The sequence below is a fragment of the Alosa sapidissima genome, chromosome 5 (assembly GCF_018492685.1).
Source record: "Alosa sapidissima isolate fAloSap1 chromosome 5, fAloSap1.pri, whole genome shotgun sequence".
Lineage (NCBI taxonomy): Eukaryota > Metazoa > Chordata > Actinopteri > Clupeiformes > Clupeidae > Alosa > Alosa sapidissima.
The window spans coordinates 15,608,393-15,636,119 of NC_055961.1; the positions used below are offsets into that span (position 1 = coordinate 15,608,393).

General features: G+C 44.4%; 1 protein-coding gene across 1 annotated transcript in view; it reads right to left on the reverse strand.

Moving 5' to 3' along the window:
* The window catches only part of stard8 (StAR-related lipid transfer (START) domain containing 8), a 59,204-nt gene that overhangs the window by 5,784 nt on the left and 25,693 nt on the right, over nucleotides 1-27,727 (reverse strand). The window contains 12 exon segments of the mRNA XM_042093565.1: nucleotides 115-332; nucleotides 2,885-3,106; nucleotides 4,072-4,183; nucleotides 4,894-4,970; nucleotides 4,972-5,108; nucleotides 5,598-5,796; nucleotides 7,065-7,224; nucleotides 12,118-12,291; nucleotides 13,132-14,408; nucleotides 14,787-14,850; nucleotides 19,314-19,395; nucleotides 24,978-25,049. Of these exon segments, the coding sequence (XP_041949499.1) occupies nucleotides 115-332; nucleotides 2,885-3,106; nucleotides 4,072-4,183; nucleotides 4,894-4,970; nucleotides 4,972-5,108; nucleotides 5,598-5,796; nucleotides 7,065-7,224; nucleotides 12,118-12,291; nucleotides 13,132-14,408; nucleotides 14,787-14,850; nucleotides 19,314-19,395; nucleotides 24,978-25,049 (2,794 nt within the window).

A 27,727-nucleotide genomic window follows, 5' to 3' on the forward strand; every position in this document is an offset into this window, starting at 1 on the left:
TAACTTGACAAGTGATGATAAGGTGTGTGTAGGTGAATCTGCGACAGTGAGTGTGTAAATGACTTGTGAGTGAATGAGTGAGTGTACGTGTCAGTCCGTGCGTGTTCAACTCACCTGAGCACCACAAAGTCTCTGCGCGGGTGTGGCGCCATGCTGTCGGTGATGTAGTGGAAGACCTCGGTGTTGTTCTCCAGGCTCTCCAGCACGCGGCTGTGCAGCAGGTCCTCGTCCCACAGGTGGCGCTCACGTAGAACCCTCTGCAGAACCACCGCCGCCGGCGCCTCCATTTCCGCCGACACGCGCCAAAGCCGGATTGGATGCCCGTCGCCCACCTGCCCACCGGGCGGGCAATCAGAACACAGCGTGTGTGGGACAACCAGGAGAGATTGGGAGAAATTGAGAGAAACAGAGAGAGAAAGAGAGAAAGAGAGAGAGAGAGAGAAAGAGAGAGAGAGATACAGAGAGACTAATAGGCATCAAACAAGCGGTTTTCTCTGCAGACCTTTTAAAAACACACACACACACACACAAACATCAAAGGTGCCCTGGAAAGTGCTGCAGCAACTTTTCGGCCCCTCTAGCTGCTGTCCTCGTCAGCGGCCACCCTCAGCCGGCCTCAGGGGGACGATTTATTGTTCCCTTTCGAGGAGTCAGCATTCAGCAGATTTTAGCGGGAAAAAAACCCTCATTATGGGTCTGAATGAGCATTGTGTCGATTTTGTATTGTATTCTTGTATACAGTGTGTGTGTGTGTGTGTGTGTCTGTCTGAGAGAGAGAGAGAGAGAGAGAGAGAGAGAGAGACACGGTGAGCATCTTGCGTGCCTTTCTCAGTGTAGCTGCCCGCTCCTTCATTCCCTCTCATGTTTCTTATTGGCATCTTCCCGGCGAGCGGGCGTGAAAGTGCTTGAAAGAAGCAGATTTTCCCCCGTGCACTGCTAGGGGACGCTTAATCACACGCCAACTCTCCCTGGCGCCCCCTGCACCCCTGCCATGCCCCACAAAACACACCGGCATGCAAATGAAACACCTCCTAATATATCCCTCTTCCCAGTTCCTCTGACAACTTTCGGACTATGTGTGTGTGTGTGTGTGTGTGCGTGTCTTTGTGACTGTGTGTGTCTGTGTGTGTGAGAGTGTGTGTGTGTGTGTTCATAATCTTATGCTTCTCATTATTACAGTTAGGTTTAAGCAGAACAATTCAACCAAATCAGCTTTTCTTGTATTCTGTGTGACTCTGTGATAAGGAGAAGGGAATGTGTCTGTTAGTTTATGTCCCAAAGGTAATCATGTCGTTTTTACACTTGAATGCAATTCCCATGTCATTTAAACCTCTGTGGTAAATTGAATAGCCATTGATTAGGGTCGCCTGATTGGAGTCATCTTTTGACTGATTTCCTATAGCAAGCTGGACCTGCAGAATTCTGCTCGGTCATGATTTGGTAGGGTTCTTAAGCGCAGAATGGTTCCTTGTCTAGTTAAGAGGTGAGTGGTTCAGAGAAGCCTTAGGCAGCCAGGGGAACTTGCTGCTCTCCTGCTGTGCTCAGCTGAATAAATCTGCATCCTGATGGAACTACATATTGCTGACTGAGTCTACAATTTACTTAGGCACAAAAAAACACTCTCTCTCTCTGTTTATGTGTGTGTGTGTGTGTGTGTGTGTGTGTGTGTGTGTGTGTGTGTGTCTTTCAATAAGGATGGTCAAAGCAGTGGACACTTTGACCATTTGAGTTCAGAGTAGAAGGTGTATGAGCATTTCAGATTGTGTGTGTGTGCGGTTGGAAGACTGGCAAAGAGGCAGTCTGCATGAACAAGTTCTAAGCAGAAGGTACCAGACAGGGTAATTTTGTATGTGTCAGTAAAGTAGCACACTGACAGTTGTTGTACGTGTGTGTGTGTGTGTGTGTGTATGTGTGTGTGTGTGTGTGTGTGTGTGTGTGTGTGTGTGTGTGTGTGTGCGTGTGTGTGTATCTGAAGGGACCTTCAAAGCATTAGGCCTGCAGTTTGAACATAGGATTTATAAACAGAGGGTAACAGTGTGAATCATTTATTATTGTGTAGAGAATCTGTCTGTGTGACTGTGTCTATCAAAGTGCATGCAATATGAAACCAAGAGGACGGTTCCACACTGGGGGAGGCATCTCTCTGATTGCGTGTGTGCGCGTGTGCATGTGTGTCCGTATGTGTGTCCGTATGTGTGTGTGTGTGTGTGTGTGTGTGTGTGTGTGTGTGTGTGTGTGTGTGTGTGTGTGTGTGTGTGTGTGTGTGTGGTCAAAGCAGTTGGCATACCGTTTGTGAAGAGTTCTGAGGAGAAGGTAGCGCACTGGGGAAGGTATCTATTATTCTCTGTGCGCTTAGCCGTGGCTGTGTTCAAAGGCTTGCTGGCATTTTCAGCGCCATTAATTAATTTTCTCTGGATCATCTCTCCAATCTGCGAAACCCCACAGGGGTCCTTATACTGTCCTAGGCGGCCTGTTTACCATGCTGATGCGGGAAGGATCACGCATCTGAGAGCCAAATATGTTCATCAGTGTCTCTGATCATGAATCAACCTTGTGCCCTGGCCTGTGTGTGTGTGTGTGTGTGTGTGGTGTGTATCTCTGCAGTGTCCTTTTAGACTTTCAGCTCATACCCATGGCTTTCCAGTCGGACCCACAAAGTTCACCGAAGTTCAGATAGCTTCCTGAATGGATAGAGTAATCTGCTGTATGTGTGTGACCGTGTGACTGTGTGCGTGTGTGCGTGAGAGAGAGAGAGAGAGAGAGAGAGAGAGAGAGAGAGAGAGAGAGAGAGAGAGAGAGAAAGAGAGAGAGAGAGAGAGAGAGAGTTTATGTGTGTGTGTGTGTGTGTATGTTTGTGTATATATGTGTGTGTCTGTGCGTGTACCTTCTTATATGCCAGCTCAGTGTGTTCGGGGCCAGGGGCGCTGTGCCAGCCCTTGCTCTTCTCGCTGGCCTCTCGGAGCAGGCACTGGACGTTGTCCTCCAGGTAGGCGCGGTAGTCCACGGGCTCGCCCTGCAGGTTCACCCCCAGAGCGTGCAGCGGCAGCGGCTGAGCATCTGCCGCGATGTACGAGTTACGCGACTGCAGCATCATCTCATGGGGAATCTGAGCGAGACAGAGAGAACACATTGAAACTGGTAGACATAGACAAACATGGGTGCCTAGACATATGAGGAACTGTAGCTTCTGCATAAATTATGTAGAAAACGAGGAACATTTCCTTCTTGATTGCATCAGATATGCACCTATAAGAGACATTTTTTTTGCTGAATTCAAAAAGCATATAACAGAATTTGAAGAAAACTATATATATTATTGGGAGAGGAACCAAACTGTTCATGCCTAGCTGCAGATTATATTATAACCTGCCATAAAACAAGAGAAAAGTTGTAACTTTCATGTATGTGGCATATTGATGAGTTTATCCCCTTTGTGTACATGTAAATACTATGTTTGATATTAGGTATTGCTATTTGCCTCAGATTGATTTATGTAGATGTATCTGCAAGAGTAGGCATATAGTATGTGTTTACAGTAATACATTTGTTTCTACAGTATAGCACTATTGCTGAAGCTATTACTGTCCTTAATACCATTTATCCTTTTATTATTATTTATTATATTATTATATATTTTTCTCTTTCCTTTCATTATTTCATTTTATCTCTATACCAATACTTATGTAAAGTTAATTATTAACATGTTATACTTGTAGCTTTGGCAACAGTGACTTTACTCATTCATGCCAATAAAGCGCCATTTGATTTGATTTGATTTGATTTGAGAGAGAGACAGAGAGAGAGAGTCAGTGAGTTTAACTAATTTAAATAATCTTAGATAGATATGTTTGTTTATTCACAGTATTGTTCATCTTTTATATTGTTAAAAGTTATCAGTGTTTTTTTCCTTTTCCATTTCCCCCAGTTTAAACCACGACACATTAAATTACTAAACGTTCATGTAAATGCAATAGCCTAAAAGGAACTTGAGCCAAAAGTAGAGGCTTAAGAGTTTGTTTGATAAGCAATACATTTGTGTACTGTGTGTGTATGTGTGTGTATAAGCGACACCTGGAATAGTTTCTTGCACTCTGTGATCATGTGACTCAGGCATTTAGTGGCTGCCATGTTCTCACTGAGGTCCTTCTGGTCGGGCTTGCTGCCGCCTCTTCTGTTGATCAACCTGTCAGCACACACACACAGATCACAGATCAGCACACAAGTGGAGGTCTGCCTCCTCAGCCACACACTCAAGGGGCCTACTTGTTCAAGTCTACACACACACACACACACACACAGAGACACTAATGAGTGCATGTATGCCAAGTTATTATGCACTCAAGTGCTCACAGACACAGACAGTAATGAGAATATGCTATGTCAATGGCACTCATAGAAACATTCTGTCTAATTAAGGAAATGAGTAAATAACGTGGGCAGCGGACGCGGATGGATGGACGGACACACACACACTCACACCAGATCATGCCACCAATCACCAATATGCCATGAACACTCAGGAGAACATTCTGTGTAATTAAGGGGAGGAACAGATAAGTTGGCCACTCTGGAGAAGTCATGAGGAGCATTCACATCTCCACACACACACACACAGCCCTGAACACACAACACACACAGACATCCCAGAACACACAACACACAAATTGCCAATCTGCAGATAATTTAATGCCTCTGCAGTAATTACTGTAATTACTATAGATGGTTTGACAGAGCTTCCTATCACTTTCCAACATACCTCTCATCTCATACACCCATACACACAGCTAGATACACCAACACACACACTATCACACATTATCACTCAAACACATGCTTAAGCACATGCTAACAAGCACACAATCAATTCACACACTCACACACAAACACACGTACCGTGGTGAGGTGCCATCTTTCTTGGAGACGTTAAGGTGCAGTATCGATGGGGCCAAGCACACGGCCAGGGGTTTCGGCAGTCATCTGATTGGCTGGCGCCGAGGCGATGTCACTGAGGAAGGTAGTAAGCAGAGTCTGCAGTACCTCTCTGTTCTCGTCTGGCAACAGGATGACCGCCGCCTGCGCCGCCTGCAGACGCTGCTCTTTGGGGACGCCTGTGTGTACACACACACACACACACACACACACACACACACACACACACACACACACACCCACGTACAGACACCCACGTACAGACACACACGTACAGACACACACGTACAGACACACACGTACAGACACAGACACACAGACATAGACACGCACACACACACACCCACGTACAGACACACAAGTACAGACACGCACGTACAGACACACACATACAGACACACACACACACACACACACACACACGTACAGACACACACGTACAGACACACACGTACAGACACACACGTACAGACACACACGTACAGACACACACGTACAGACACACACGTACAGACACACACACACACACCAGAGGAAGGCAGGTTGTCAGCACTCTAATCAATAGTCTCACCTATTTTGACACAAATAGGCCAAAGGATTTCGATTTATTCACACAAACATAACGTGTACACCGACACACACACGCATACACCTACACACATACTCACATTGATAGATCTGCAGAAATGTGTCAGTGAGCTTGCTAGTGAGGACAGGCTCTGGCAAGTCCCTAAAGTACTGTTTCAAGAGGTCAGCCACGTCGTAAGCTGATTGGCCTGTGTAGGTCACATGATCCGGGGAGTTCTCATTTAGCTGCCGCAGGGCCTGAATGCGGGATTTCACACCCGATTTCCGGAAGAGTCCCACCTGATAAAGGTGATAAAAGAAGTACACGCACAAGACATGGAAAAATGAATAAAAGTCACACTATATCAAAAGTATAAGACACAGTAAACGTCCTCAGGGTGTGATGGTGAACTGTGCACATGAAAGTTCATGTCCACCCTTGGGTATATTATACTTGAAAGTAAGTGTTGCGTGTGAGTGTGTGTCAGAGAGAGAGAAAAGGAGTGACATGTTTTAGGCACCACTAACTCTGTGTGTGTGTGTGTGCGTAAGAGTGAGTGAGTGAGTAAGTGAGTGAGTGAGCGAGTGAATGAATGTAAATGGACTGCATTGTTTCCCATACATTGACTAATCTGTGGCGGGGCGCCACGAAATAAAAATCGGCCACCACAGATGAATGTATTATGTGTAAAATTTAATTGAATTTAAATTAAATATCAGGTCAAATCCTTGCATTGCCATTGAGCTGCGCTTTTTACGCACACAGCCTTTCCTTGCCCCGCCCCGCTCTCTCTCGTAGCCCGCTACCACTCCTCTGCATGTGCATTTAACAAAATATTCACGATTGTTGAAGGATTGTTGTTGCCATATAGAAGCATTGCATAGAAGACGTCTGGCTAAATTGCTATTAAATCCGCTTAGCATCGTGACCATGCTGCACAAATTTGTTCAAAACTGCTGCATTGAAGTGAACTCTGCTAAGGTCTTATCACAACATAGTAGGCTACATTGAAGAGACTAAACTAAGTTAAGTTATGAAATAATGCAGTATCTCAAAGCTAACGTTAGAATACTGTTTGGATGTCAAATTTAGCTTGCTTAGTCTACTTACAGCTGCTTGTCAATTTCGTTGAAGGGCTCATTTTATTGACTCTGACACTGAATGTTTGCAAAATCCCGATGTAAATAGAAAAGTGTTTTCCAAAATTAAGTGCTTGTCCCAAATGCTTGTCCCAAGGAGACCCCCCCGTTGTCAAAGTCAGCTACCGCCACAAATTGAATCCAATTCCGTGGGAAACACTGGACTGCATTTATATAGCATTTTTTTTTACATTCACCCATTCACATTCACACACACAGAGATGGCGGAAACTGCCATGCAAGGAACCAACCAGCACACCAGACTAGGGTTCAGTGTCTTGTTCCAGGACTCTTTGACAGGGCTAGGGGTGTGAGTGTGTGAGTGACTGAGTGTCATGTTCTGTTACTGCCCACTGAGAGAGAGAGAGAAAGAAAGAAAGAAAGAAAGAAAGAAAGAAAGAAACAGACAGACAGACATGTTCTATTACCTGTCCAAGGCACTGGCTGCGCAGGTATCTCATGGCCTGCTGGATGCTCTGAGGGAGGGGCTGCCCGGTGCGCTGGACGTTGATGTTGGGCGGCACGGCAAACACATGCTTGTCCCTGTAGTCTGGCACCTTGGACCGCTTCATGAACTTAGGCACCGTCCTAACCGAGACACAAGCAGTCGCATAGCAGTCAAGACCAGCCAACACCTTCCACTGATACCAAACAGACACCTCAGGCACTGTCTTCCACAGGAGTCCAATCCAATCAGACAGACTTCAGTCCGCTCAGATGATCTGATACTGCACAGATAGAGCAGTGTCTATCTGAGGGTAAGAGACAGTACAACTTTTCTATGAATTTCAAGCAGATCTCTTGGCCCAAGGAAAGGCCGTCTGACATGGCATCCAGTAATCGTAATCATCTGTGTTTTCACCCTTTGTACTGTATATTTCATCGGTTTGGTAAAAATAAAAAAATAAATAAAAACATGACAAAGTTAAATATGTGTTCAGCTGACTAATGTTACTAAAGCTTCAAAGTAATAAATCCGCATCATCATTAGACTCTACAGTCGACAGACTAAAAGAGAATATGTAAGGGATAATGAACGCTGGTCATTATCGGAAAATAAGTCCCAACAGGACCCTGATGCGCTGACTACTTACGGCGTGATGTGAAAGACGTGAATAATAAGCACAAAACCCATTTCCCTTGACAGCGGTCTGTTATACTTAGCAATGGTCTGTTATTGAGAAATATCAGACCACCGAACGTTGGGAAGGCCCATTCAAGTGAATAGAGCATTCTGCAGCATTATGAAGAGCCATGTACTAAGTTTTCTTAATTGCAGCTATAAACTTGCCTGGAGATTCCAGACAATGGTAATCTAGAAAGATTAAGGGTCTGGCCACGAATAATGTAATGGCCCAACTCGAGGGGCAGCACCAAGCGTGCATTTGAAAATCTCACTGCACGCAATTGGATAAGACTATACGACCAATGTTTACTGATTCCGGACTTTGACGCAATTGGATAATACTACGACTGTCATCTGTTTAGCTCGCCTTTGGCCCGCCTATATCAGATACACCGATGTGATTGGGTCCCCGCGATACAAGTGGCAAAAGTAACGTGCATCATTACTCATTGCCAGAGTGTCTCGCAGAGACAATTCAAATTGTGCTCTTGCGAGAAGGATTTTCCAGGGTAGCTATAAACATAACATGAAGCAAAGGACACTGACTCTTCCAGTACCAGAATTAGTGAGGGATGGTGGGAGGGATATTTGAAACACCAAAGGTTAACAGAGTTGGCCGCTTTTTCTTTTTTTAACAAGGCTATTCAGACCCTTTTGCTGCAGTGATGGTCTGTCACTGTGCAAAAGTTCCCAACAATTAAATTGGCTCCAATTACAAAATGGGAGGTGCTTAAGTGCTGTCTGTTCCAGAGGCAGACACAAGTCTGCCAAAATTGGATTCATTTGCATTTCACTCATTTCACTGTAGGATCTTTGATGTTAATGTGTGAATATGTATGTGTGTGTGTGATTTCCTGTTGGCCATGACAGCTGCAGAAAAGATAATGCTTTCTTTGAGAGTGCAGAGCAGAGAAATGAATCATCTATTAGTCCTAAGAACCGTGTCAGCCAGACGGACAGTGCACACACACAGATAGACAGACACCGCATACACGCATGAATGCACACACACACACACACACACACCGCTAATGCTGCCCTGAGAGAATGCATCCACAGTCCATTGGGACATTATTTATTCTCCTTTTGCTTTTGGCCTCACATACACATACTACACAAATGCTCACAGACACACACACAGTGGAACACCTCTAGCCATGTCAGTCATGGTATTGTTTGGTCTGACCCCTTATGTCTTCAGTAGTTTCATAACTCCATTAATCTCATACATTTTTAAGTCCTCGAAGCCTGCAGATCTTGTGAACCTTTAAGCTCCAAGGACCAGAGACAAAAAAAATGTAAGTGGGAGATGTCTGTTGAGTTGCGGGTTAGTGTAGATGAAGATTTTATGTCAGTTGAATTTTTAAATAGGGCATCCATATTTTTCAACTTCAGAAAACCATAACAAGATAAACTTTAAGATGCCATGGTTTGACCTCAAAACATCCTTAAGAACGGCATGAACTGTTCTTGTTGTACCGTATTTATTGTTTGCCTGGGTTGTTTCATGCTAAATGCTAACACTGCTTGTATGAGTGCATAAGTGCATATCTGAGATCTCAGTAGGTTGCAACTATTGTCCATACAGGTGAAAAAGATTGTGCATAAAGGTGAAAATATACACATATGTGCACCAGTGAATGTGTGTGTGTGTGTGTGTGTGTGTGTGTGTGTGTGTGTGTGTGTGTGTGTGTGTGTGTGTGTGTGTGTGTGTGTGTGTGCGCATTTAACAGTATACTAGGCATGGGTGTACATTTGTGAAGGTGTGTGTATATGAGCAAGGCTGTGTATGTGTGAGTGAGTTCATGTCTGTGTTTGAGTTTATATTAGGCATACCTGAGCACATTCACAAGGTCAGGATGTACATACACAGTCCTATTGTCATATGTAAAGCGGGGAAAATAAGAACACGTCAACATTTTTTTCAAATGTGCCTGGCGTGTATGTGTGTAGTGCAGTTAAGCAATTCGTTACATCGCGAGGCTGCAAGACTTTCTGCCTCTGAGGCCGTCGGCCCACCGGTCCAAAGTTACAAGGGTGGCTTTTACGCTAGGCGCTAGGGGAAGCAAGACGGCCACCATTCAACCCGCCAAAAAACGCCATATAACCATTTCAATGACTCTGAAGCTGTTCAGTTAAGGTAAATTAAGCTAAAAAAACTGCATAGTTCTCCTTTAACTCAGGTGATCCACACATATAGCGCCACCACTTCTCAATGAGACGTGGTCTGGGAACCAAACGTTTCTCGTATTTGAAAAAAATGCTCAGATCCGTTTATTGGGTGCCACTGATGTCTATCAAATGTGTCTGTGCATAGCTCATCATCGTCTTGCTTTCCCCCCTGTTCTGTGATTGGTTCCCTATCTCAGGCGAAAATTTGCTCCATGGTCTCCAGGCTGCCTTAGCAGCGTGAATCAAATCGCGCGCAAGGCAGCATGGGAACACCCAGGCTAAGAGTTATGTGTAATAAAGTGGAATGACACAGGAAAAAAGTATTGAACACACCTACTGAAATTTCCTAAATACTTTGTGGAAAAGCCTTTATTTGTAATGACAGCTTTCCATTTCCTGTATGACGAAACTAATCAGTTGCGGTATTCAGATTTTAGCCCATTCTTTTAAACAGATAGTCTTTTAATATTGAAGATTTCAGGGGTCCCTCTTGTGAATCCTGATCTTTAGTTAACTTCAAAAACTGTTCAATTGGATTTAAGACACAGTGTCATTCCTCTTCCAAATACTATATGGTGTGTAGTATGACATCCAAAAAGTTTAACTTTTGCTCTTGCCTTACCAGAATACATTCTCTCAGTATTTCATAGGCTTGTCCAAACATTGTGTAGCAAACTTTCAACGAGCTTCGACATCTTTTTCTTCAGTAATAGAGTCATGCGGGGTGAGCGTGCATAGAGGCCATGACGGTGGAGTGCATTACCTATGATTTTCTCTGTAATAATTGTATCTGCTGCCTCCAAGTCTTTCTGTAGCTTTCTCCGAGTGGTCCTTGGCTCTTGGGCTACTCTTCTAACTATCCTTCTGACTTCCTGGTCAGAAATCTTGCAAGGAGATCCTGTGCATGGTCGATTGATGATGCAGTGATGTTCCACTTGCAGATAATGGCTCCTATGTGGCTTACTGGATGATTCTGAAGTTTTGAAATGCATCTATAACCAGTTCCATTGATATGTTTTGCAACAAAGGTTGCAAAGGTCTTGGGAGAGCTCTTTGCTTTTACCAATCATGAAATGTTTCTTGTGTGACACCTTGGTAACGAAAAACCTTTTTATAGCCCATCAATATTTAGTAACCCAGCTTATATTAATTTGCACAGATAGGAGGGATAATTACTCTCTAACTACTTATAGATTCCAGCTCATTCCTTTGTGTACTGTTTACTTTTGTTTATTTATTGTTTATATTTCTTGTAGTTCTTTTATTACTTTTATAATCACTCCAACACAACTATTTATTCTTTAAAGCAACACCAAAGAACTTTCCCTCTGTCGCACGCACGCTATTTGTTTATCCAGCACCGGCTTTGCAAATAACTATGTCCACAGACAAGGTAGAATATTTTGCATGACTTTTAAAAGTACGATGTATTGCGACATCATATGCAAGTCAAATTTGTAGTTTCTTATGTCTCATTCCATCGAACTACAGATCCGCTACCCGATCTGGCAAACTTACATAGTGCGGTTATAGCCGATAGAGGGCCACGAAGCGAATGCAGAATTGCCGTTCACCCTGTTACGAGTTGATGAACCACTGAAACGATTTTGGAAAGATTATTTTAAGGTATAAAAACTCTTTGGTGTTGCTTTAACTCAGGCTGAAGCTGTTTTTATTTGTTGTGTGGTTTGTGTTGGATGTTCTGCATGTTTTTCATATTCCTGCTGCATACAAATTGCCCTTTTTTGGGACAAAGTATAAACTGAACGCAAGTGAGTGAGTGAGTGAGTGAGGGAGGGAGGGACAAAGAATAAACTGAACGTACGTGAGTGAGTGAGTGAGTGAGTGAGTGAGTGAGGGACAAATAATAAACTGAACATGAGTGAGTGAGTGACAAAGAATAAACGGAACGTGAATGAGTGAGTGAGGGACAAAGAATAAACTGAATGTGAGTGAGTGAGTGAGGGACAAAGAATAAACTGAATGTGAGTGAGTGAGTGACAAAGAATAAACTGAATGTGAGTGAGTGAGTGAGTGACAAAGAATAAACTGAATGTGAGTGAGTGAGTAAGGGACAAAGAATAAACGGAACGTGAGTGAGTGAGTGAGTGAGTGAGTGTGTGTGTGTGTGTGTGTGTGTGTGTGTGTGTGTGTGTGTGTGTGTGTGTGTGTGTTGCGCTCACCAGTTCCAACCGTGCTTGCTGGTCTCGCAGTGCCTCTCCATGATGGCGGTGAGACGGAGCAGCGAGAGCTTCTGCAGCAGGTTGAGCTGGGCGGCCGACTGCCGGTTGATCTCCAGGGAGGCGGCCGTCACGCTCGGCCGGTGCGAGTTCTGGAAACTGTGCCAGCGGAGCTTCCTAACGGGGCACAGAAGACGAGCGTCGACACAGACATTTCATTAAGAGCACAGTCAGACTGGACGCTGTCCCTGCAGTAAGAGGAGTCTCTTTTCTGCTGTTTTGTATTGGCAGTAAGTGTTTAGCGCGCTCCTTATGCACACTGAGCATCTCGCAATCTCTGCGCCTGCTGCACCTTGCCTTTTCACAGAGGTGCCCTAAGCCCACAAAAAGTTTGACTCTGAGTGGAATTAGCTTTTTTAAATCAAAACATAGTGCACCACACGGTAAATCGCCCTCTGTCTGATCGTGTCCTAAGTCACCACCAGCTGATAACACCCCCCCCCCCCCCCCCCCCCCATACCGTCCTCTCAAACACACAGAAAAATGTAACATCAAAATGAATCATCGGTTTTGTGGGCTGATAATCAAAACGTATTTCACAGGAACAAAAACGCCTAATCATGCCAGTTGAGATGGAGCCTGTTTTCAGAATAACTGACAGCTGACGTCGTTCAAACAGACAGCTAAATCTGACAGACAGGTCTAATGAAATTAGAAATGAAATGAAATGAAATGAAAGTCGCAGAGCTGCAATGTGAGTGCAATGGGCTGAGTGAGGATAGTGGATTTTATAACGCAACTACCCTCCGGTGATGTAAGAGAATGGCCTGGGGTGTACTGATGTAAGAGAATGGCCTGGGGTGTGGTATGACTGCCTGAAGGACACTGAATCACTTGCACTCTCAGCTGGATGGAGCACTTGGACAGCTGTCTACAGTGCACCACAATGTAGGTTATTAATCTCCAATGGGTCCTATCTCCTAATCCTATTGCTGTGTCCACCTTCGTTAATTTTACCTGCTTGGTCTGGTCAGTGATGCTCCGACACCAGAGTCCCTCCTCTCCCTCATCTCGCCCTCTCCGTCACCGTCGTTGAGCGAGTTGCCAGTGCTGTCGTAGTCGCTCATGGTCGTGCCCATGTCCGACATGGACTGCTCCTCCAGGTGTGGGCTGCTGGGTATCGTAGAGTCTACAGCGGAGTCCTCTTCTGTGTGGGATTTGTCTAGCTGCCGTGACCACTGGTCAATGTTGTGCTGGAGTCCGTGAACTTGTCGGAGAATATCGTCCAGATCCAGGGCTTGCTCGGCCCCGCTCAGATTGAGTAGCTCTTCGGAGCTCCCGCCGACTTCCGGGACGTTGTCGTAAACGCTGCCGATGGACGACGTGGAGTTCCGCCTTTTCCGGAACGCGGATTCGTCGTTGGAGAAGTCCTGCGAATCGCTGCGGCTACTCATGCTGCCCACTGAGAAGTCGCCATCTTCTCCAGGCCAGCCAATGGCGTTGGCGCTGTCCCCGAGTGAGGCTGGACACAGGCTCTCGATGGACAGCGAGCGGGGGAACGTTCCAGGCTTGTGATCCTTGGGCAGATGAACCAACCTGGACCGACTTCCTTGCTGCCTGTTTCTTAGAGACGCGGTACGGTCTGCAGCGCGGGGTCGGCTCCAGGCGAGCTGGTAGTCCTCCAGATAGAGGCACGCACGACGGGGACCGCTGGACGCAAAGTCGGGCAGTTTGCTGCGGCTTAGGCTACTCCTGCAGATGGTGTGGGCCTTCCCCGCCTTGGCTTTCAGCCCTGGCAGGCTCTCGTCCGAGGTGCAGTGGAGACCACCAGGCATCCTCATCGCTGTGGTGACCGTATCCCGTTCCTGCTCCTTCCGCCTCAGCGACTCCATCCTGCGGAGGAAGGAGCGCGAGCATCTTTTGGGCTTGTCCCTCGCCGGCGACGACGCCCTCTGCTTCTCATCCTCCTCGCCATCGGCATCTTGGTGGACGTCGCCCGCCGCGGCCATGCTGCCGCCGAAGGTGGACACTGCCGCCGACTCTGTCGGGCTGGTCTCGCGCGTGCTCTCCACGCTCAGGCTGCTGTCGCTCAGTGCGGACCGCGCCGAGGCGACGGAGGTGACCTCCAGGTTGCTGAAGTCGCTCAGCACGCTCTCGCTGCTGGCTGATGCCCTCAAAGGTCGGAGTGGGGCACCCGGAGAGAGCGGGCGAAGCCGTGACCAGGTCTTGCTCTCGCGCTGGAAGGCCCAGCGGTCGCTGATGGCACACGCGTCATCCTCCTCCGAGTCCTCACTCTGCATGGCACACCAGCACAGAATTCACTCTTAAATATTTGAGCAAAAACATGCAACGCACCATCAAGCACAACAAGGGAACAAATACGAGCAGAATATTAACCCAGATTAAGCACCTTCAGGTCAAACACATTTAAAGGATTTAATGAAGTTGAATGAAAAAAATACACCAATTTCAGACCAGGTCACTGGATGTGTCGCAGAAAAGAAGTAATTCAGGCAGACATATAAGGTCAGCTAAGGCAAAAAAGAAAATTGAGGTAACGAATCTAGTAAAATAGTGGAGACATAAGTTGTGTCTGTCAGCTTGGCTATGCATATCAGGCCGAGCCAGTCTGACTAATGAGCTGTCAGTCAGTCACACACCACCACACCGACCTGCTTGCACTGAAAGTGAACCTCCAGTCGCATGGCCGCACACTTGTTCAGCGTAGTCAGTCTCCTGTTGAGAAATACACACACAGAAATGTGAAAATGTAATCACATACTGTAATGCCAACACCTGTCCCTTTGTGCCATTACAATGAGATCAGTAGTCCCACTGTGATATTCTAACAGACACAATAAAGAGATGCAGTGCAATGCAATGACCAGCTGGCGAGTACTATATAATTGAAAGGCTAATTTAAAACATCCTAATATAACTCTTAGCATCGACTGTGAACCACTATGAAATGAAATGACACACACCACCATTCACAGGTAAAACTGCAATTTGAACACCAACGGCAGCAGGACCTACTGCAGGATCACTCTGATGAGGCTACATTGTAGATACCCTCATACACAATGTTTCTATAATGCAATTCAATCTTTTGTGGACAGAAAAAACAACTATGTATCGCTACAAGATAGAAAATACTCCCTTCCCCTGATCCAATCCTTTTTTGATTGGCATTTGGAGTTTATCAAACTGGCATAAGTATATTGGGCATGGTACTGAAGACTAAGTACACTTCAGTGTTTGACTTGGTATCCAAAACCAATTCAGTTAAGGGAGGGACTAAATCTCCGAGTCAATTACACAAAACGCACACACATGAAAAGATGGGAGAGTGAGGGTAGAGAGGGGATGGAAAAATATATTTCAGAAATCAAAGGCACCCATGCTTGCGTGGTCATATATCAAAGCGCAATTCTTTCTGCTTTAAGGAGAAATGACTCAGCCGGTCTATGAGCTCAAGCAAAACTATTCTCTCTATGTCTATCTCCCAGTTTATGTGTATAGGTGTAGTTTATCTCCCTCTCTGCTTGCTTGTGTGTGTGTGTGTGTGTGTGTGTGTGTGTGTGTGTGTGTGTGTGTGTGTGTGTGTGTGTGTGTGTATACACACAGTCTTATCCTGTAACCACATTGTTCCTTGTGTGAGTGTTACTTTGAGTTTATATGCAGGTGCACTCTTCTGAGGCGGAATGAAATCCAGCGGGAGCATCCGCCTGTCCTTGCCAAACTCAAAACCCAAACTGCGGGCAGCTCCCACTGGGCCTGGGAGGCTTAAGGCTCCTGTCAGACTGTGTGAAGGCGCTCGTCTTATCTCGGTCACAGCCCATGTCTCCAAACGAATGTGTTTGTCAAGTCAACACGCAGATCTCCCTGCCCGGATTCATCTACTTATAACTGGGAACGCGCAAGTCAAGCCCAATAGAGCGGAGCTAGGGCAGAGAGGGGTTGGGATGGGATGAAGGGCCAGTATTAAGAAGGAGATGAGCCAATGTTGAGTGTGAGTGGGGTGGGGGGTAGGAGAACAAGAGAAAGAAAAAAATGGGAAAAGAAAAAAATATAGGATGAAAGGATAGAATGAAGGAGAAAAAAAGGCAGAAGAGGAAGGAAGGAAAAAGAGAAAGAGAACTATGTATAGGGAGACAGAAGCTAGGTGACTGAAGAAAGAAAGGAGGAGAGCGGGAGGTTAGTGGTTGAGGATTTCGCTGGGGGTGTGCAAATAGCGTTGAAGGTGAAAATGGTGTGACACGCCATCTGCCTTGTGAATGACTACAAAATAGTTCTTATCAATCTGTGCCAGGTGACACCACTTTGAAAGGGAGCCAATACCAATCGCATGAATAAAACATAGCCAGTCCTTCATCCAAAGCCTACATTTAGCTACCGAGCTACCACATCCACAGGGACAATCACAACAGAGGGGCTGTTATGAAAAAAAAAAAAAAGGAAAAAAAAAAAAACGCACGCTTGCTGTGGGCTAAGGACCGCTTTTAGAAGATAAAGAGGGAAATATTTTTTTTTGCAACTTAACAAGACAATGTGTAATCTGATTCACGAATGTTCAGAAATGGTTAGCAATGATTTGAATTTCATTCTGGTGAGTGCTGATAGCTGCAGCGAGAGCGGACTCACTGAACCCATCATTGCAGCGTAACGTTATAAGCTGTCAGTGAAAATGGATGCCCATCGTCAGAGAGGGCTTATTCTCCAGTTCCACTCTGTCACTTTTCGATATAGTAATGGAAGTACTGTGTCTGTGAGGCATAAGCACATTGGGCCTGGTGGAATACCCAAGACCAATCACGCATCTGATTGGCTGGTAGTCATTGTAACTCAGAGAGGCAACGTAGTGACACACAAATAAAGACGAGAAAAGAAAAGGTGATGGAGGAAGGGAGGGGGGGAGAGAGAGAGAGAGAGAGTGTGTGTGTTTAGGTGGGGAAAAAAGTGAAAAAAAAAGTGTTGTTTAGCCAGATGTATTTTTTTATATATATATATATATATATATATAGTTTTTTGTGTGTTGGAAGACAAAAGATGTATTTTATTATAGTCCGTTTTCTGTGAATGCCTGCATTGCTTATATGCTGATATGCCCATTTATCATAGACGCCTTGCAGGCCCTAAAGTTAACCCCCCCCGCCCATGAACACTGATTGCTTTAAAGTAACAAAGAAGAAGAATTAATTAAATCCCAGGAACAATTACTCAAACAGTTCCCCAGGAACCTGACATGTACTTGTAGTTTAAAGCCGCTTTGATGAAAGAATGCCTTGACATGGGCTTTTGGGCTTTGTCATCAGCAGTTTTTCGCTAGTTGAGGAGGACCCAACAGAAATGAAGAAGTTCATGACACAGCAGCTGTCACTATGAGAAGTGGGAGGAGCATAGCAGGAAGGGCACCTGGCTGAAGGTCATATGGCATTTGAGTCTGAAAAAGATTAGATGAATTGGGTGTTTTGAATAGTGCTATTGACCACAACTGAGGACAGCTAATAATGTGCTTCCACTGGTTTATATCAGGCTTCTAATAGTAGACCCCCCCCCTCCCCACACACACACACACACACACACTGTTAGTGAACACAGCTGGAAGGATTATTGGCGCTTCACTCCCCTCCCTGAAGGACACTTACACCTCCCACCTCACCCGCAAGGCGACCACAATTGTGAGTGATGCAAGTCACCCCGCTCACAATGTTTGATCCACTGCCCTCTGGGAAGAGGTACAGAAGCCTGCGCTCGCGCACCACCAGACTCACCAACAGCTTCATACACCAGGCTGTTAGGATGCTGAACTCTCTCCCACTCAGCCACATAACATCCTGGACTTTTGGACCCACAATGGCTGCCGTGCACTACTCCACTTGCACTACTCCACTTGTACACTTTGCAACTTGTTGTTGTTGTCCTGTGTCCTGAAAACACTTCTGAACACACTTCTGCTGCTCTTACATAACTTGCACCACTATGCCACTTGCATACTTAAGTCAAACAGAACTACCTCAGCCATTTCTTGGCCTGACTTTTGCACTATTTATTGACTGTCCACTGTATGCACAATTGCACAATTTCAACCCATTTTTTGCTGCTCTTATTTCTTCACCGTATGTGCCTTCTTATTTACTTTTATATTATTTAATTGAATGTTATGTTTTGTCTGTGGACCTAATTGGTAAAATGTCTCGTCTCCACCGTGGGATAGTGGGAAACGTAATTTCGATCTCTTTGTATGTCTTGACATGTGAAGAAATTGACAATAAAGCAGACTTTGAATCCATGATTACAAATGCAGAACGGAAATCCATCCGGGCAATCAATTAGGTCTTCGGATCATTAAGGTGCTTGATAATATAGATTTTCTTCAAGTACTCTGAAAGCAAGTGCAGGCTAAGCAAAGTAAAACAATGAGAAGAACAGGAAAACCTAAATAAATAAATTAGCTACGGAAATGGGCAGAACTTTGTTGATCATTATACCAATTTTCTAACTGAAGTGAAAGTCTGCTCCATCTGTCTATATTTTTCTTGTTATCAGTCACACACATACAAGTCTCTCTCTCTCTCACACTCACACTCACACTCACACACACTGAACCGATTCAGGATGACAGGTCTTCAGCGTTGCAGATGCTCCAGCTAAACATCATTAGATACACCACGCGCTTCAGCCTCTGAGCTACTGGACCATTGGGATTGGAGATTTGGTCATTGCCTCCTCTTCTCCCTCCCTTATTCTCTCCTTCTCCTCACTTGCTTTCACACTCCCCTCCCCCCATGGCCAACTACCACCTTTCTTTTATCTCCACTCTCCCCATTTCTCTCTCTCATAGCAGCTCAAGAGCACCCATAACAACCAACCAAATATCATTACCTGCCTCAAGACCTTCGCCTTGTGCTGTGCTTCTTTGAAAAAATAAAAAAAGACGGAATTGAAGAACGAGGGAAGAAAGGAGGGACCAGTGAGAGAGATATAGAGAGAAAGAAAGATAATGCTCAAAGCTATGCATCTTTATGTGCATTCATCTTCTACCAGTAGAAAACTTGGGTCACTGCGGCAGACTACTACAGTAGGTCTGGAAGACTGGATGCAAAGCCTTCCACCTGAGTTGCACCTTCCCCTGAAGAGTGCACACTGCCAATTATAAAGCCTGTGTGTGCGAAGCGTCTCACAGCCCCTAGGATTACCTGCAGAGGGATTTGAGGGAGTCCTGGTCCAGGAATTCATGGTCCTTTCTAACAGATGCAATGTCGATGGGGAAATGTGTGGCTGAAAACAAAACAAAAGAGAACAATTGTATTAAGACAAAAAGGAGAAGGAGATTGTAGATGTGAAACGCAGAAAACAAACAAACAAACAAACAAACAAACAAACACTCAAGCAATCAAAACCACTAACAGAATGAAAGAGAAAAATGTTAAGACAGGGAATGACGAGCGCTTTAAAAAAAAAAAAAAAATAAAACTTGAGATGGGCCACGAGCTCTTCCCTGGTAATGAGACATCCTACAGCTTTTCAGCCAAAGCTGCTGCTTGGCACTGCCTGTCAAACACAGGTGTCCTTGCAGTCTCGCTATCCCCTTTGGTACCTTTCACAATCACAAACAAGTCTGAGTGATGGCGGACACCACACTAACAAGGCCCAACCTTCCCCTATCCACACCCCCACCCCCTTACACCTGATGCAGAGACAAAGGCGCTCGCACCACAGGACAGGCATGCAACGGCAGCGTCAAAGGCCTGCCGCAGACCTGGCAACCAGGTGTGATTGCAGACGACTTTTAAAAGCATGCAGAGCGCCAGCTGGACTGGGCCACATTGTGGTTGCCAGGTGTGCGGATCTGAAGCGGAGGGCCCGCGGTGCCTCGTTGCATTCCTCACACGTCACATTTCCCTCTTTTGTCTCGGCCAGCTTCCCCTTCCAGCTGCACAGAGACAAACACCACTGAAAACACCTACTTATTTTGGCCCGGCTGATGGCACTGAAAATTGTGGGATATCTCCTATAGAAACAATGAAAAATGATCTAGAATACTAGAATATCAATTTTAACCTAAAAATAATTATGACAGCCGCTAAGCTAGCGAAGCTGTCATATAGGGATTGTCAAAGTCCCCCACCCCGTCATCTACTTCCTGAATTTTTGGTCAACGATACCCGGGACACCGAACCACCGGGGCACATGAAATTTGGTGGGTATGTAGCCCCACTAGACTTTTATGGAAAAATCAATCAAAATCAATCTGGCCCATAATCACTCATCACTCAATTGTGATTTGCGGTAAAAAATGAAAATGCAATATTATTCTGCTTTAAATCGCCCCAATCTTCAGTTAAGATGTTCAGAACTGTACCAAATTTTATGTGTATGATTGACCTGGCATTCTCTGGGGGTATGCCAAGTTTCGTAGAATTTCATCCATGGGGGGGGGTCTAAAAAAAATTAGGTTATGTGTACATTTAGTGACCGTACACTCATTGGCATGTAGATGGCGGTGCACACATATACACATGCACACACCCACAGGTACCCACATACTATCGGTATTAGAACGGCCGATACATAATTACAAATTCAGTAGGATTAAAAGAAAGCCAAAATAAATATTCATCATCATCATCATCATGGCTGCATTTCCAGTTTTGGCGATAAGTAGTCGTTTGTCCACTAGATGGCGCATCGTTGCAGTGAGACGTAATTTTGTTGGAAGTTAAAAGTGGGTTGGAAAAACAATGGACGCTTCCTACAAGGACTGTAGTTTACCGCAGAGAACGTCTAATAAGGATAGGATGATGTTCACATGAAATGTAATTCCCATTTCTTCTTAAAGCCGAAATAAATCTGAGGATGTTTATCGGACATGCTTGGTTTTTACTGCAGGTACGTTAATCTTATAATATTAATAAGGACCTATAGGTAATGTTACCGTTAGCGTTGGTTGATGGAGGCCAATTTGATTGATTGCATTTGTAGAAAACTATAAATGTGGTTATACCAAGCAAATTGATAGCAGCACTGTAATTGTATCTTTCGACTGTCATTTGTTGCACGTGCTACTGTGCAATGGAAGATTTACCAACATTACACCGGTCTGATACAGTTTTGCCTATACATGCGTGAGACTGAGACGCCTGTTTATTTTGTTTTAAGTGCGTGCAGTGCAGGGTGTGAGAGGAGAATCGATGTGCTTTGATTCCAGCTTGGTAGTTGTAGTCTGTGAAATTAAAAAGCATGTGTGTGTGAAGTATCCAAACAATGACACCTTCATTTCATTATGGCTGCTTTAGCAACACACCTTAAGCTACTGTGTAGTGGGTCCCATTTAGAAGTGGCTACTTCATTCGCGCTTTCCTTGACTCATGGAGCTGCGTGAATTTTATTACAACTTTTCGCCACGATATGGCAGTTTAAGTCCGCTTGATACTGTAAGGCGTAAGCCATTGGTTTCCAAAGGAGATTTTATTTGTGTCGCCAGCATAGCCTATTGACAATTTATGTTGTAAATAGCCCTACCTTATAAGCCTACCTGTAGCTTAGGGAAGCTAACAGCTTTTTTATTAGGATCTAGTTTGTTAGTTACAGTTTTGTCATAACTACCTGATGCATTTTTGCATTTAGAATAGCCAGAGCGTGGATATCTCAATCGGAAAATTAAACAATATCGGGTGCCTATGGACTAGGCTGGGTGAACCCAGCCTGATCTGCCCGCTATTTATTTTTTTTATTTCTTAAAAGATTGAGCTTGGTCTGATGAAAGCCAGACTAGCCATGGACCTCAGTTAAACAATGCAAGGGGACATGAATCAGCCTATATTTGCACTAACAATAACGGACAAAAGCTCTTCAACTTTGGCCCGTTAAAATGTGTCTGAACAGTCTAGCGACGCATTTCATCAAGGCCCATTTCAGTTATTTGCACCACTGGTTAGATGTAAAACAGCATTTCGTTTCAGACTACTGTTACTCAATTTGTGCATTAACAATAACGTTTGGACTACTGTTACTTAATTTGTGCATTGACGATAAAGTATTACATGAACTAAAGATGACTAAAATCTTATGTAGAAGAAGAAACATTCACAAAAAATCCATCCATCCAAAAATGACCTTTGTTTTTGATAGCTGTTGAAAACGGCATGGAACTGACAGAGATGTTTTTGTTTATTTATAAATAAATAAATAAATAAATAAATAACATTATGCTGATACCTTTTGCTTTTCCCAAATACAATGTAGCCTACAGGTGTAAGTGACCTTTCATCAATCCAGTTGCAATGGATGAACTGTGATGAACTGCCCTACTTGTGATTGTTTAGAGATTTTAAAGGTTTTATAACAATGCTACATGGCTATTCTACAATCTATTCACCTTTTCAGCACCAGTAGGCTACTTTCTGTGCAGCCGCACACACACACTCAGGCATGCCAAACAAGCATACACAAAAGTTTCAAGAGTGGGGGATGGAGTAAAATATGGAGACAAATTGAAGTGGGATTTATTTTCGCGGAACGGATGTACAGGACTGAGCGGCGGTCATATTGTGTACCGCTATGCGGTACATCTAGTTTTTAGAAGAGACTACACTACCCAAAATTTCTAATTTTTAGAAGAGACTACACTACCCAAAAAGACCTGTGTGATTACACATGGACAACACAGTTTTCACACTCAAATGGCCTGATCAGCATCCAGATTTCATATCGTAAACGTGCCAATTACCAACCATTTTGTTCGCAAATTCTAAAACAACGATGTTTTTTAATACTTCAAAATAACATTTGATAAATGAGCCTTACATTTTTCAGTAGCCATAGGTGTGTAAATCTGAACAAAATCTAGTTTGGTTCTTACCGGGGCTTTTACTGCCTAAAATATCCAATTTTGTTTACCACGATCAGAGTTCAGTGCTGGGCTGGTGGGTGCCTATTCCCAACCTTTCTTACGGCACATCAATGGTTAGCCCGAGATTTCTCTTCGCAAATCAAAATTCCACTGGAGCTCCAAGCGGATTTGTACACGCAGCCTTACAGCACGTATAGAAATGAATATTAAGTGACACATACACGTAAGAGGTTGAAAATACGCATAATCCTTACATGCAACGCTGGGCAAAGAGCTGTCGGAGAATGAACACAATCATCCATCATCCATATAACAAAATCAGCTTTGTTATGGCTGCGGATCAAACAACATCGGCTGTGGCTATTGGCTTTGCCCACGCCAGCATGTGTTCAGCCAGCGGGGGAGGGAAGGGGGGGGCACGCTGGCTGAGGTTCAGAACGTAGGGTCATGGCTCTAAAGCAGGGGTGTCAAACATATGGCCCGCGGGCCATGTACGGCCCACATGATGATTTTAAACGGCCTGCACGTCAGTCCCTGTTTTTTTGTGTGTCAACCTGTCTAGGGCATATCCCGTAGCATATTGTTCAAAACAGGCGCCATCAGGCTACTCAACAACGAGAGAAAACTTCCCTGGTGTGTGTGTGTAATGTGTATCACACCAAATTGGCCCACCATACCTTACCAACTATGCACAGTATCCTTAGCTACTTTATCAAAATTAACGAGCACACATTTTGTTTGAGCAGGAGACAGAATACGCACACAGGCACGCAACTAGGCTACTTGTTATTTTCTTTTACTCAGCTATCTATATATGGTTATCAGCGCACAATGTTGAGCTAATTCACTAACTCAATAGCCTACTCCTCATGGATATCACACGTTTAAACAACGAAAACAGAAAGGATAGAGGCAGCAAAGCTAGAGGAGTTATTCCAGATGGGCAAGAACAAGGTAGGCAATTGGTGTGCTTGTCAGAACGTTAGACTGCATTACAGCTGTTTAAAGCCAGACGTCACGGTAGGCTAGAACAAAACTAAAGGTAACTTTAGCTATAGGGCTGTATCAAGTTGTCTAAATGAACAGGTCATCATAGACGTTGTTGTATTATTGCGCTATGTAGGCTACTTTTTTGCAATGCACGGACGGGAAACGGACAAATATTGTCCACGCGTGAATTTTTCTTGCGGGGGTGGGAGGGATGGGTGTGCTCTCTCTCCCTCTCTCTCTCTGTGGTGAGCACAAACAAGTGTTATGCACATTGTTATGCACATTATTGACTGCAGTTTATTCTCATCAGTGTCAGTCCATCAATGATAGTTGTTAACTAATAGGCCTAGAAGTTGCATTTGGAAATGTTACTGTTGTAGGCTATGTTTGCTTTTTATTTCAGCCACACTGTTTTAAAGTGGTTAGGACCATTATTTCACACCAATTTTGAATAAACCATACTACAATACAGATTTCATGGTTGCACCATGCACATGTTCGCCGATTATGTGGCCCTCAGTAACCTAAAAATTCAATGATGCGGCCCTCTATGAAAATGAGTTTGACACCCCTGCTCTAAAGGGATCCGGACCATCTGGCCGCGTGTCTGTGTCTCTCCTAACCCATTGTGGTCTACAGTACCTCTGCTGTCAAAGATTAGCTCACTGGCACTGACAGAACTGCACCCTCTCTCTTTCCCTTCCCCACCAACAGTAACCAAATGCCATAACCCTCAGAAGGGAGGGCAGAAAGAAAGAGTAAGAAAGATAGAAAGAATGAGAGATGGGGCAGAGAGAGAGAGAGAGAGAGAGAAGAGAAAGAAATAGAGGGAATGGAAAATGTTGGGAATGAAGGGACTTCAGCCCCTTCCATTTCCCATCACACTAAGCTATGGTGCAGTCATGCAGGATTACTTCACAGGCCCAATGTTTGAACTACAAAAAGGCAAAGATAGAGAGAGGAGATAGAAAGAGAAAAAGAAGAGGAGAGAATCTGAGGGTAAAAAAAAATGAGTCACCTTCATATAGCGGCACATACTGGGGAAACCCGGCCGCCCGTAACCAGTCACAGGCCTCCTTGGCCTCCAATTCTGTAAAAAAAAGAAGGAAAAAAAAAGAGTACTTTCAGTCTCTCTCTCACATACGCACACAAACAAATATAGTCATCAGCTCTGAAGTTCTTATCAGAGCCAGTGGACGAACAGCGCCTGTGTCGGTCACGCATCTGGTTTCCAGCCCCATCTCTCCCTCTCTCAAATTCAAATTCAAAGGAGCTTTATTAGCATGACTGTTTCTCTCTCTCTCTCTCTCTCTCTCTCTCCCTGTCTGCCCTGGGCTGGTGTCAGTCTCCACAGGAGGAGCAGGTTTTTGATTACTGCGCTAATGAGATGCACTAGACAGGGGCCTCAGTGGTGCTCCACGGGGCACAGGGGCCACAGAGAGTCCGTCCAGCAGGCATCTAGGGATGGGCACCGCCAGCTGGCACAGTAGCGTTAACCCTGCCATCTCTGCTGCCAGCAAAAGCTGGCACCGGCACCATGTCTAATCCGGAAATGGACTCAATTTCACGTCTGTGTTCGGACTGAAACAAACAAACATATGACAAGTTGCCTAACAAATGTAGAACGAAAGACAGAACTACTACGGAGTGGGGTAGTGATTGTGAATGCCTCCAAGAGCACAACAGCAATTTCAAAGACAAACACATCAAAAAGACAAAAATGGCTATCCAGAACAAATCTGGGAGTATTATTAGAATGGTGTTATAGCCTATACTGGTCACAGATGCAGTATTGAACCCCAGCCTTTCCCATTCCAACATAAGCTGTATTGCACACCCACACGTTAAAACTGATTAGATACATCACTCATATCCAACTCAAAGTGAGAACAAGCCAATTTTGGCACCAAAGAATGGTCTTTATGTTCATGTATCTTTCTGGAGCAATCTATATTTGATAAAGCAGCATCCTTTCAGCCTCCTTTCACTATTGTGATTGAGTGAGAGTGAATGAGAGAGAGAGAGAGAGCGAGAGAGAGAGAGAGAGAGAGAGTGAGTGAGAGTGTGTGTGTGTGTGTGTCGAAGTGGGACAGCCAGCTTAAAAGGGCTCTTGTGCTATGGTATTCTAAGGTCTGATTGGAGCCCCATGGCAACACATTCATTTTAGTCTCCAAAGGGAAAAATTGCGGAGGAAACATCTCTGATGAGCAGAAGTCCCCCGATAAGGACAGGGTATGTCCACAGGCGTCTAAGATTACAGCCCAACGACGCTAACCTTACTTAGACAGCTAATGCTTTCCTCTGATGCTTATGAAAATGAGTTTTTAATCTGACATGGCCTGATGAGGGGCTCAGGGAGAATTAGGACAAATGGAGAAAAACTCGGTTCTTGGCTTTCAATGGCATTTGTGACAGCCTCTTTATGATCATACTCTGAGCGTATATAAATACATTCCTCACATTTTGACACCTCCAATCAACACTTCATTCAGTACAATTATAAGGCTGCACATCTTGCTTATGCTATAGAATAGGCCTGACACTTTGATAATGCATATGCCCAGAGCAAATTACTCTATTGGCAACACTGACAAACAAGGGGGGGGGGGGGCTCTTTGCAATCTAATAACAGAGAACTGTATCAGAACAATGGCATACTGGTGGGAGAAAATGGGCGGAAATACTTATATATAATGACAGGTGTATTGTACATTCCATACCCTTATTTCTTTCTGGTGTCCTCCTCTTACGGTAATTATTGAGCACTTTTACTATGTTTTCCCAGAATGGTAAATGGGAAATGGACTGCATTTTTTTTCTCCTTCAAGCACTCAAAAGCACTTTACTTACTTTAAAAAAAAAAAAAAATAATAATAATAAAAAAAAAAAAAATTGTTGTTGCAGGCAGCTCACTGCGCCGGGATTAGTGTGTGCTTCACCTCACTGTGTGTTCACTGTGTGCTGAGTGTGTTTCACTAATTCACGGATTGGGATAAATGCAGAGACCAAATTTCCCTCACGGGATCAAAAAAGTATATATACTTATACATATATACTACATATATAATTTCATGCCTCACATTCTACCATTCACATACACACACCAATGGTGGAGGCTGCCATGCTAGGCACCATCCTGCACCTCGGGAATAGTTTGCGGTTCAGTGTCTTGCTACATGACACTTCGACAGGGACAGCAGAAACCGGGCTCAAACTGCAAACCTGGTTGCCCAATGACTCTTCTATCTATCTCCTGAGCCAATGCCGCCCCTAATGCTGTTACATCCTGACTAGGTTAAGCGCTCGTTGCTGTTATGTGAGAAAGTGCAATTTATAACAATAATCAAGGCCTCACATAATTGACAGGAAAAAAAAACATGTAGGTAAATAAGTACAATGAACCAATGGGTTAAGCTGACCCACCACCTGTCTCTTGGAAACCACACATTATTTGTTCTCATGCTACCCTAAACTTGGTTTGTATTTCTCATTCTCAACTGGCTGTGGAAGGAAGATCCATGTGCAAATTGTTAGGTTTGCCTGTCAGGTGTAATTCTCACATCAAAAGTAATTTATCTCTATATGTAGACGACCTGACAGTACATAAAAACATGCCAAATGTTTATACTTAAAGGAGAATTCCGGTGTGATATTGACCTAAAGTGTATTGAAACATGATACCGAGTGTGAACGTATGTCTCATAGCCCATCTCGGCTTGTCCCCTGCACTCCAAAATCTGGCTGCAATCCAAAATTCCAAAAATAATT